At 48.2% G+C, this 11,545-nt stretch overlaps 1 protein-coding gene across 2 annotated transcripts; it reads left to right on the top strand.

Moving 5' to 3' along the window:
- Positions 1-250: 250 nt before the first annotated feature.
- Positions 251-11,496, top strand: IFNAR2 (interferon alpha and beta receptor subunit 2). Of its 2 annotated transcripts, XM_062488222.1 has the most exons (10): positions 251-383; positions 1,093-1,403; positions 2,558-2,654; positions 5,070-5,111; positions 5,407-5,536; positions 5,861-6,030; positions 7,301-7,473; positions 7,737-7,902; positions 8,587-8,705; positions 10,080-11,496. In XM_062488222.1, exons 3-10 carry the CDS (start codon positions 2,612-2,614, stop codon positions 10,755-10,757), a joined length of 1,521 nt encoding a protein of 506 aa, XP_062344206.1. In that variant the 5' UTR covers positions 251-383; positions 1,093-1,403; positions 2,558-2,611; the 3' UTR covers positions 10,758-11,496. The 2 variants fall into 2 exon arrangements, with proteins under 2 accessions (XP_062344206.1, XP_062344205.1); XM_062488221.1 differs by lacking the exons at positions 251-383; positions 1,093-1,403; positions 2,558-2,654 and having other exon boundaries at positions 3,549-5,111.
- Positions 11,497-11,545: the final 49 nt, after the last annotated feature.

The following is an 11,545-nucleotide window of genomic DNA, read 5'->3' as shown; positions in this document are numbered from 1 at the left end:
GAGTGACAGTAAAGGAAATAGAGGCAGAAAAGGAAATAAAGACAGAAAAGGAAATAAAGGCAGAAAACGCTTTTCCCATGTTTGGGGACAGAGCAGGGCCGCTCGGTGGGCGGGGCCTGGTGGGAAGGGGCGGGGCTTTGATCACTGGGGCGGGGTCCGATGTTGAATAGGCGTGGTCTGTCCTTACGGGGGCGTGGTCTCTGTGGAGGGGGCGTGGCCATCCTTCCGCCATTCCCGCCCCGTTCTCGCCGCCATTTTCCGCTCGGTGCCGGCGCGGGCGGACCGAGGCGTGGGGGCTGGCGGGCATTGATTAGCGGCCATAAAGAAGCGATCAGGAGCCATGGGGAGCCGCAGCGGAGTCTCTGGGGGTTCCCCGCCGCGAGGTACGGCTGTGAAGCGGCGGTGTGTGCGGTGCCGTGCCCCCTCGGCGCGGCCCTGCGGCGGTAACGGAGCCGTTCCCTGAGGGCAGCGGGCCGGGCTCCGGCTGCGATCGTTCCCGGGGGTTCCTGGAAGGCTCCGCGGCTCCCGGGAGCGCTTTGCTGGCTCCGTGTGGGGCTGTCTGAACCGCTCGTGGAGGCCCAAACACCCGCCGGGTTTGTCTTTGGCAGCGTTCCGCTCGCTGAATTGACCTGGGAGGTGCCTGGGAATGGGTTTAGTGTGGGAATCGCATCAAGGCCTGGTATTTGTGAGGGGCAGGACTCAGGGAAGGGCTTCCACTGCCACAGGGCAGGCCTGGATGGGGTATTGGGAATCAGGAATTGTTCCCTGGCAGGGTGGGCAGGGGCTGGGCTGGAATTCCCAGATTTGCTGTGGCTGCCCCTGGATCCCTGGAATGTTCGGTTCCAGGCTGGACACTGGGGCTGGAGCAGCCTGGGGCAGTGGGAGCTGTCCCTGCCGTGGCAGGGCTGGGATTCAATGAACTTCGATATCCCTGCAGCCCACGGCAGTGTGGGATTCCTTGAGCTGCGGCTGCCGGTGCTGTGCCAGTGTCACCCTGCAGCTCTGGGGGCTCCGGGCAGATCCCAGGGACCCTCTGGGCACAGCCTGGGCCCGGGGGCTGCACTCACTCGTGTCCCCATGGATTCCTTGCAGGCGTTGCTGCAGATCTGAAGAGCAGGAGTAACAAAAGCTCATCAGAGTTCTGACAGAAATGGTTTTTCCCTGGAATCTCCCTGGAAGTGGTAGATCTGCAGAGGCCGTCCAGTTTCAGACACTTGTGGAAACCTGGCGATGAACACTTTGCATTTTCTCAAACGTTCTGAGGTGCTCAACGAATAACCTGGCTTTGAATCTGCATCATGTAGGAGACTGTGCTGCTCAGCACCAGAGGGACACTGAGCCTGGTGTGATCCCCTGAGTGGGATTGTTGTTCTCCCTGGCAGCATGGACACAAAGGATCCAAGGTACACAATCCCTCTGGGCATGGGGTGCTCTGAACAGGGCCTGGGATTCACTGCAAGGATTAACAGGGAGAGGAAATCATTTGCCCGGTGAATTTAGCATCCCCAAGGCTTTCTCTTGAAGGGAACATTTTGAATAACCTGGAAAATCCCAGCCTGCAGGTGCAACTGCTCTCTGAAATTACTTCTGCTTGAATGAATTAACAGAATGAGGGGAGTAGAACATTCCCTTAGACTGTGGAATTATCAGTTGTACAGATCCAAGTTCCCAGTATTTATTCAGTGACTTCTACAGTCCTGCCAGAGCTCTGAGCACAGGGAGATTCTCAAATGAGGGTTTTTTTCACCTGGTTTTAACAGATGTCTTCTATCCACTGTTAATAGATGAATATACAGGGTTAAGATTGAGCAGAGTGTGCTCTGGCCTGATTTTAAACTGGTTGCTTTGCAGAGAAAATAATTCCACTTGTATTTGCAAATAATGTTAAATTAAAAAGCAGTTCATTTCTATTAAACCTGAGGGGAAGATTATTTAGAAATAGATGTACCCTTGCCCAGCTGACTAAAAACCAGGTCCTGTGCATATTAATATTATGGGAATGTTAAATAAAGTAATAAAAATAAATAAAATATAACAGTGAAGAGAATGATTATTTTAATATATTTTAACCATTAAAAATTGTGACATAAACTTCATAGCTTCTTTATAATTATTTTTTTTCTAAGCTCCCTTTTGATCCTTTCTCTTTCTGGGAACATTTCTTACAACAGTGATGAGTTTATTTCAAACAAAGCCAAGCCATGTTTGTTGTCTTTGTATTAATCAAGTTGGAATGAGTGGCATTGAATTTTCAGATACTAGCAGTGCAGAGTTAATATAAAAAATCATTTGGTGGTTTGTGCTTTGCTTGAAATAGTGAGAGCCCTTTTCATGTGGAAAAAGGAAAGGGCTGTTGCCATAAAATGGACAAAAATTGCCATAAAGTAAGGATCAGTGCCCCCCTCCAGGTAACTTTTTCAGTACCACTCACTCTCCTGCCTCAGACCCTGCAGAGGATAAAATAACTGTACAGAAACCTTGGGTTAATTAAAAGTGATTTACTAAGGTAATTTATTCTGATGATTTAGTAAATGTGCTTATTTTTCATGTATTGTAGGAACAGAAGCAAAATGTTTCTTTTGCCAGCAGAAGGGTTTATTTGTTAATCCCCATGGGAACCCTGATGGATGTGCCAATGCCTTTCTATCAGCTTGGTAAGTACCTGAGCCTTTGGGTTAGAGAGGAGCAGTGCAGGGAGCTCATTAATTCATTAATAACCCTGCTGAGTTAATGAAGAGACCATCATGGTGGTGTGAAACTGTCCCTGGAGTCATTGCCAGAGTAAGGATCTCTTGGCTTCCATCTGCATCCTCCATTCTGTGCATCAGCCATGAGCAGAGCTCTGGAGCCAGGCTGGGAGAGCTGGGGGTGCTCACCTGGGCAGGAGAAGGATCCAGGGAGAGCTCAGAGCCCCTGGCAGGGCCTGAAGGGGCTCCAGGAGAGCTGGACAGGGACTGGGGACAAGGCATGGAGGGACAGGACACAGGGAATGGCTTCAAAGCAGGATTGGATGGGATACTGGGAATTAGGAATTGTTCCCTGGCAGGGGCTGGGATGGAATTCCCAGAGCAGCTGTGGCTGCCCCTGGATCCCTGGAATGTTCAGTTCCAGGTTGGACACTGGGGCTGGGAGCAGCCTGGGACAGTGGGAGGTGTCCCTGCCATGGCAGGGGTGGCACTGGGTGGGCTCTGAGGTCCCTTCCAATCCAGGTCATTCCATTCCATGGTTCTGCCTCCCTGCACATCCAGGAGCTCACAGTTCCATGTGAGAGTTTTTATTTTTCATTCTGTTTTAGTTCCCAGCGCTCCTCAGTTTCTGGATTAGCAGCTGCAGCAAGCACAGTTTGGCTGAGCTGTACTTGTAAGAAGGGGATTTGTTAGGGTCCTTTAATCCTGCAAAAGGTGTAAGGTCATCATCCCAGAATTCCAGAGTGGTTTGGGTTGGAAGGGACCTTAAAGAACATCCAGTGCCACCCCTGCCGTGGCAGGGACAGCTCCCACTGTCCCAGCTGCTCCCAGCCCCAGTGTCCAACCTGGAACTGGGCACTGCCAGGGATGGTAGAAATTCCAGGTAGGACAAGATGCTGAAGAAGATTCCCGTTGCAGTTTCCAGACCATCTGTATTTTCCCAGTTACTTTTTCTAAGCTGTTTGTTCTTGGCTCCGTCTCCTTTGTAAGAGTGTAACACAAACAGTTTTGCAACTGTTCAACTTCCTTTGCTTAATTTGTTTGTTGAAACAAAGTTCAGAGGCAGTTTGAACTCAGCCTGAAAGGAATTTGGTTTGGGTAGAGAAGAGGCATTGAAAAATCAAATAATGCTAAATGGAATACATCAACAATTCAGCAGACACAGATTATTACAAATTTGAGTTTGTGTTCAACTAATAATAATAATAATAGCTGTTAAAATATTGGTTGGGTTTTTTTTATCCCCACTGGATGGTTTGGGGTTTTTTTTACCCAAGTGGGTGATTTCCATCCTGGTAAGAAAACTGTTGTTCTAGGTTTACCTGCAGGTAAACCCATTATTTGTGATTTTCCATAAAGATTGTTTGAATTTTCTAATTCAAGGCCTGAATTTCTCTTCTCTTTTCAAAGCCATGCTGACTGTGTCACATGCTAACACAACAGGTCAAGAAAAAAGAGAATTTTAGGGAAGATAAGGAAGGAACTTTGCAGATTTTCCTATGGAGTTCATGTAAAACTGAGAAGAAAGATGATTAGAATTAAAGTAAATGACTGCTTTGGCCAACTGGGTGTGGGAGTCAGCATCTTCTGAGTCAGAGGCACGACCACAAAATGCCTTAAAGCAAGAACAGGAAGTTTGTTGCACTCCAAGCAGAAGGGAGGCTGAAGGGTCTTGAGGAAAAATAGTGGAGTCAGAACAGAAACTTCCAAGTGTTTTGAAGGCCTGTGTTGAAAAGATGGGAATGAGAGAAGCTGGGTTGGCGAAAGAAAGGAATCCTGGATGCAGTGAGAGCCAGGGTGGATCACAGCCCCAGGGAGGTTTTCCAGGAAGATGTAGGAACCCCTGGAATGGCAGGATTGCCCAGGGAAGCTGTGGCTGTCCCTGGATCCCTGGAATTGTCCCAGGCCAGGCTGGGGCAGCCTGGGACAGTGGAGGTGTCCCTGCCATGGCACGGGTGGAGCTGGATGTTCTTTAAGGTCCTTTCCAGCACAAACCATTCTGACTTCTGTGAGGATGAGTTAAGCAATAATGGAGTATTTTCCCAGATCATTTCTAAAATTCTTGGGACGGTTTGAAATAGAGTCAAGACAGGACTTGGTGAGAATATCTTGGGTGTTTTTGCTGACACTGAGCCTTAAACCTCACATGGAGGGAGCAGCTTGGGATCCAAGAACCAGACCCCCAGAGCTCTGGGCTCATGGACACTTCCCAGGCTCTGGAGAAGGAGGGAACTGTAGGAAAGATGTAGGAGGATGTGAAAGAAAGTACCAGTTCCACCAGGGAGTGCTGGGTATGAACCCAATTGTTGCAAATGAATGGTTGCAATAAAAATCAGATCCTGTGGATACATCAGTGCATTAATACAGAGTTTCAATTTCCAGTGTACCTCACCTTTCTGTCTACAGCTGTTTGCAGCCTGCCTGGTAAGAATTTTATCATCTTTGCAATGCTTCTCCTAACATATTTCATGGCTTGCACATCCTCACCAGTCATCATTTTGGAACTTCATGCTTTTTGGAGAAAGAATTTACAGAATTGTAATCCATGTGCACAGTGCTTTCCATTGCGGGGTCAGTTTGCTGAGCTCTCCCCTGTGGCTGCTTCTTGGGGGCAAATCCTGAGCTGCTCTAAATGGGTTTGTTTATTTATTAGAATTGTTGCAAAACTCAGAGTTGTTTTTTGTGGTTTTGTTTTGCTATTTTTTTTTTTCCTTTCTAGAAAGAATTTTGGAATGGCTTCCTTATAACCTCCGGATGGACTCCCACAATTTCCAGCACATTTTGTCCTGGCAGGCAGAGCATGACCCAGCTGTGCCAGCATCCTACAACGTGCTGTACACACACCACAGGCAAGTCACACAAAATCAGGCACAAATTCTACTTTTATTGTTTATTGACCCAAAGAGGAGGGAGGTTTGCAGTGCCCATCCCTGGAGGTGGCACTCGGTGCTCTGGGCTGGGGACAAGGTGGCCGTGGGGCACAGCTGGGACTCCGTGGGCTGGGAGGGCTTTGCCAGCCTCAGGGATTCTGGATTCTCTGAAAATACTAAGGCTGAGGTTTTCTCTTTTTTTTTCTTGGGGTTTTTCTGTTTCTTTCCCCTGGGAAATGCTCTCCTCACACTCCAGTGCCTTCTCATATCAGACAGTCAAGACTCTTCTGCTGTTTTCTGCAGGAGCCAGGGCTGGATGAGTGCTCAGCAGTGTTCAGGTACTACCCAGCTGTCCTGTGAGCTGACAGAGGATTTCAGGAACATATCCAATGAATATTCTGCATTTGTTCAGAGCATTAGAGGAGCTCAGGTGCTCAATTCTTCTGTGCTGCGTTTTGTACCATTCAGTCAGAGTAAGTTCTCTCTCTGCATTTCTTCTTTTTGTAGTTTTTGTTAACAGCTGATGCCTGAATTATGTTCTGCTGCCTTTTCTCTAAGACTCCACACTGACTGGGTTGGTGGCTGTGTGTAGCATTTCACATATCTGTTACAAACCTTTAAGTATAAAGCTAAGTTTCTAAAAGGAGTATTTCTCATTAGTAGCTCTGATAAATGACAGAGATTCTGGTTTTGAAATAAATACATCTATATAGATCATAAATATAATGAAAATGTCATTGTGCGTTCACAAACATAAAGTAAAAATCTCTTGACTGTGTAAGATACATAACTTAAAAAAAACAACATTGTTTTTGTGTATTCAGATAGTGAATGTTGAGTTACAGAATGCTGGGTCTGCACCAGGTGTAGGGAAGAGATTGATTGTCCATCAGTCTGCCCTTTTCCCTGCTGAAGATACTTGTCTTCAGTGCCAGAGGTGGCTCTGCTTAAAATTGAGTTTTGAGATAACAGAGGCAGAAACTGAGGAACAGTTAGAGAACTGTGGAGGATCAGCTGATCATGTTTCCTCTGAATTCAGCAGAGGCTGCTGCTGTGTCCACTTGCAGTGACACGAGGGAATGGGGAGCATGGGCACAAGGAGAACTCAAGGACTGGAGAACATCCCTGACAAGGAGCCCTAGAGTCCCTCAGCAGTTGGTTTAATAAAAAGGAAAGGACAAGAGGGAGTGGCTTTAAGCTGAAAGAGGGCAGGGCTGGATGGGATCTTGGGAATTAGGAATTGTTCCCTGGCAGGGTGGGCAGGCCGTGGCACAGGATGGAATTCCCAGAGCAGCTGTGGCTGCCCCTGGATCCCTGGCAGTGCCCAGTTCCAGGTTGGACACTGGGGCTGGGAGCAGCCTGGGACAGTGGGAGCTGTCTCTGCCATGGCAGGGGTGGGAATGGGTGGGTTCTTGAGGTCCCTCCCAACCCACACCATTCCAGGACTGTATTCTGTACTTTAACCTCAACTTTAATCTCAGGTAGATACAAAGGTCCCATCTCTGAAGCTGGAGCAAAGCCTCTGTCCCCTTTCTGCTTCTTCACCCCTTTTCCTTTAGACTCTGGCCCTGTGGGAAATGATGATTTGGCTGTGGAAGTTAAATGTTGCAGGGCCTTGTGGTTCTACAGCATTGGCCCCTCTGGAATGTGCTGATCCAGCTCTGTATGCATCACAGAAATGGAATTGGTACTGAATAAAGTGTGTTTTTTCCAAATTTTTTTCTCTTTCATGTTTTCCAACAGCAATTCTGGGACCACCAGAAGTGAGTATCACTTCCTGTCCAAACTGCATCAACATCACCATAAAGCTGCCAACCTCTCACTTCAGAAACAAGGGAAAGCTGCTGTCTTTAATTAATATCTATGAAGAGCTGGATTATATCATCACACTGAAATCACAGGATGGAGAGCATAAGGTGGGGACATTTGGGGGTTAGTTGTTAACTTTAGGGGAGGAACACAGAGGGCATGAAATGGCTCTGATGGTTAACAGGTTCCCAAAAAACAATATGTGAATAGAAGTAAAAGAAAACCTAGAAACAGATTTTTTTAGAAGAAAAGAGAGACCATGGGCAACAGAATCTGAGCTTCCTTTCACTGCAGGGGAGCAGGCCTAGAGGATTGAGCAGGGGCTCTTTTGAGCCAATAACTGACTTCAAAACTTTGTTTTTCATGGCAGAGGCCACGGCAGAGAACCACGGAAGAAATGTTCAGTACTGTCATTGGAGACTTGTATCCCAGCAGGAATTACTGCGTGTCCGTGGCAATCACTGCATCCCTGAACAAAAATGCCATGCCCTCCCCCTGGAAATGTGTCACTGCAGACTCAGAGGCTCAGAGACAAGGTAACACAGCTGTGGGGCAGGGGGGCTGCTCTGAGTCTGCCATGTTTTCTTTTGGGGTAGGGACATTGCCAGTTCAGTCCTGAAAAACAAGGGATCACAGAATCATGGGATATCGTGAGCTGGGAGGGACCCCCAGGGATGATCCAGTCCCAGCCCTGTCCCTGCCCAGCCCCCCCAACAATCCCAGCCTGGGCATCCCTGGCAGCTCCTGGAGCTCTGGCTGTGCCCATTCCCTGGGGAGCCTGGGCAGTGCCAGCACCCTCTGGGACAGGGCAGAACCTTTCCTAAAATCCATCTGAGCCTGCCCTGGGCCAGCTCCAGGTGCTCCCTGGGTGCTGTCCCTGTGCCAGAAGCAGAGACTGGAGCCTCAGTGGCAGAGAGAAACATTCCAAGAGAAAACTATTATGGATATTTAGGAGTGAAGTATAACATCCCATTGACTGTGGGGCAACAAATCTTAGTAATCCCCTGAGCCATACAGATCTCCATGAACTCTGCATAAAGATGGAATCACTTATTTAATTCCTGAAGCTAATTTAAGATTTGCTCTTGGTTTGACTTTGACTTTCACAGGTCACTTCCAACCAAAATTATTGGTGATTCCTAGTAGTTGTTGTGACTGTGAGGTCTGAAATGTTGTCACGGGACACTTGCTCCATGTGTGTTTGTTTTTTTTCACTCCAGGTTACCATGCAGTTGCAGTGGCAGGTGCTGTCTGTGTTTCTCTGATAATTGCTGTAGTCCTGAGGTGTGTGCATGCAGCAGGTTTTGTTCTCCTGAAGATTTCCCTCCCTCAGACCTTGGTATGAAATATTCTCAGATGTTCCCTTTCTGGCTGGCAGGAGGAAGTTTTAACAACTGGAATTTCCAGGGTTTTTTTCCTGTCCTATAGGTACAAGTCATAGAAGAGCACAGAATGTTTGCATTTTCAATTTGCCTCAGTCACAGCTGATCTCGAGGCTGCTAAATTTTGTCTGATCTTGACAACAAGTATCCAGAACCATTTTTTTGCTGCTTCTGTGACACGTTACTATAGGAGAGGATCGTCCCACCCTGCCTGGGGGGAATATCCAGGAATATCCCACCCAGTTCTGGTCCCCACAGGGCACAAAAGGTGTGGACAGTCTGGGGTGGGCCCAGAGCAGGGCCAGGGGGTGAGCAGAGGGCTGGAGATCCTGCCCTGTGATGAGAGACTGCAGGAGAAGTTGTTCCATTGTTTAATAATAGTAAAATAATCTCTCTTGGACTTTCTCTGTGATCAAGTGTTTCAGCACTTGAGGGAGCCAGTTCAGAACTAATTTTTTATTTTCGTAGACTTGACTGCCACTAAATTTCAAGCAAAAATAAGATGATTTCTTGTTTCTATCTTTTCTTTGCTTGCTTTCTTCTATTTTTTATACTCTCTGACTTCTTTTACATTTAGTTTTGTAGGGTTTTTCAGCATAAATATTTTCCGTTTTTCTAGAAACATACCCAGAGCAGATGGGTATCACTTTTTTCTAAGGCTTTTGCCTCATGTTTCTGTCTTTTGCTGTGTCACTACTTTGACATCCTGACAATTGCTGAACGCTTTACAAAGGAATGTCTAAGATTTATTTATTTGTTTTTTACTGTCAACATGATTAATGCTTCAAATACTGAATCATCCACTGAAGTGCAGAGGGAAGGTGGGGCTTGGGATGTTAAAATGGTGAAAATTGCTTCAAAAGATAATTTCTAAAGGACATGAAAGTTGATCAGCTGTGCTAGGTGATAAAAGAGTTGAGAGAGCAACAAGACTCACCTCACCCTGTGAGGGTGGGCAGCCCTGGCACTGGGTGCCCAGAGCGGTTGTGGCTGCCCCTGGGTCCCTGGGAGTGTCCCAGGCCAGCTTGGATGGGGCTTGGGTTACCCTGGGATGGTGGAAGGTGTCCCTGCCGTGGCAGGGGATTGGAAAGTGATGATCTTTTAAGATCCCTTCCCACTCAAACCATTCTGGAGTTCTATGATGTCCAGGAATGGAAAAGCAGGAACAATCAGAGATACCCTGAACTCTGCAGGAAAAGCCAAAACTGAGGCACAGAAGGAGTTGTTTGTTTGACAACTTCATGGCTGGAGGTTATTTGGGGTTTTGTCACCGTTTTGTGTGCGCGTGTGCAAATGTGGCAGAGTTGATTTAATTCCTTTTACTCTTCCAGGCGTACATCAGGAAGTTGGCCTACTCCCCTTGGGTGTCTGAGCCAGAAAACCTGGCCTCTGTGGAGATCATCCCCAGAGAGGTGAAAAGCAAGGCCAGGGGCTGCAGAGGCAGTGCCAGTGATGACAGTGACAGCAGTGACAGTGACAGCAGTGCCCTGAGTGACCACGACTACACCAGACGTGCAGGGCCGGGCAGGGACCTTGTCCCCCGGGGCCGTGCCACCCCCAGCGCCCTGGTGCAGTACTCGGTGAACAGCACCTGTGAGCACAGCAGCAGCCAGGCTGGGGACACGCCAGCTGCCGAGCCACAGGGCTGCCAGGGACACGAGTGCCAGGGACACGGGGGGGACCCTGAAGGAGATGGAGACACGAGGAGCGAGTTGCTGAGCCCTCTGTCTGAGGGCAGCACTGAGTGCTTCACCATCGGCTTGCACACGGTGCTGCTGGGAGCCCTGGAGCAGGACGGGCAGGGCTCTGCAGCTGCTGCCCCAGCTCAGGAAGATGCAGGGGGCTGGCACTGTGCTCCTGCTCTGCAAGAAAATCTGCTGGAGGACGCGGGATGTGTGCGGGAGCTGCCTTGTTCTAATGATTTCCATGAGTGGCAAAACTCTTCTTCTGAGGAAAGTGATTCCTTGGACTCGGACACAGAGCATGTAACGGGGTACATGAGGAGATGAAGGGAGAACTGCTTTTACTTCTAACAGGAACCAGTATTGTCTAACTTGTGTTTCTACACTGAGCACACAGATCTTGTCTTTTCATTAACACCCTGTGAGCGTGGCTCCTACAGAAGAGCTGGGGGTATTTGTCTGGGGAAGGATCCAGAGAGCCCCTTCCCTTCCTCCAAAGGAGGCTTTGGACCAGGGATGGAGGGACAGGACGAGAGGGAATGGCTTCAAACTGATAGTTTTGGAATAGAAGTTGTTCCCTGTGAGGGTGGGAAAGAGACAATTTCGAAGAGATGGAGGGACAGGACACAGGGAATGGCTTCCCACTGCCAGAGGGCAGGGCTGGATGGGATCTTGGGAATTAGCAATTGTTCCCTGGCAGGGTGGCCCAGGGTGGAATTCCCAGAGCAGCTGTGGCTGCCCCTGGATCCCTGGCAGTGCCCAAGGCCAGGTTGGACACTGGGGTTGGGAACAGCCTGGGACAGTGGGAGGCTGTCTCTCAACCAGACCACTTTTTTCAGTTTTTTTTATTCTTTATCTCTGTGAGTGAATTTTTGTGGACCCTATTCTGGTGGCTGGAAGCGTATTTGTACAGAGAAAGCTGATCAGGTGCAATAATGGAGGTAGAGACAGGAACGCTCAGCTGACAAAAGACTGGACTCTTAAGAGGCATTAATACACTTTATTACTTTATTTTTGTATAATTTTGTACAATTAGCAATTCCTATTAAATATCTTTATGACATTTAAAATCGCTGGTGTGAGCAGCCCTGGTGTGTGAGGGGGAACAGACCGGG

This window comes from Cinclus cinclus, chromosome 2, assembly GCF_963662255.1.
Source record: "Cinclus cinclus chromosome 2, bCinCin1.1, whole genome shotgun sequence".
NCBI lineage: Eukaryota > Metazoa > Chordata > Aves > Passeriformes > Cinclidae > Cinclus > Cinclus cinclus.
This window is presented reverse-complemented; position numbering and strand designations above follow the sequence as displayed.

What these genes read in the sequence shown, in the direction of transcription:
- IFNAR2 (XM_062488221.1), top strand. Translation starts at nt 5,000, where the DNA reads ATGAATGGTTGCAATAAAAATCAGATCCTGTGGATACATCAGTGCATT. An exon ending in GTGCTGTACACACACCACAG is followed by an intron (nt 5,537 to 5,860) that starts GCAAGTCACACA and finishes TGTTTTCTGCAG; the next exon opens with GAGCCAGGGCTGGATGAGTG. An exon ending in CACAGGATGGAGAGCATAAG is followed by an intron (nt 7,474 to 7,736) that starts GTGGGGACATTT and finishes TTTTCATGGCAG; the next exon opens with AGGCCACGGCAGAGAACCAC.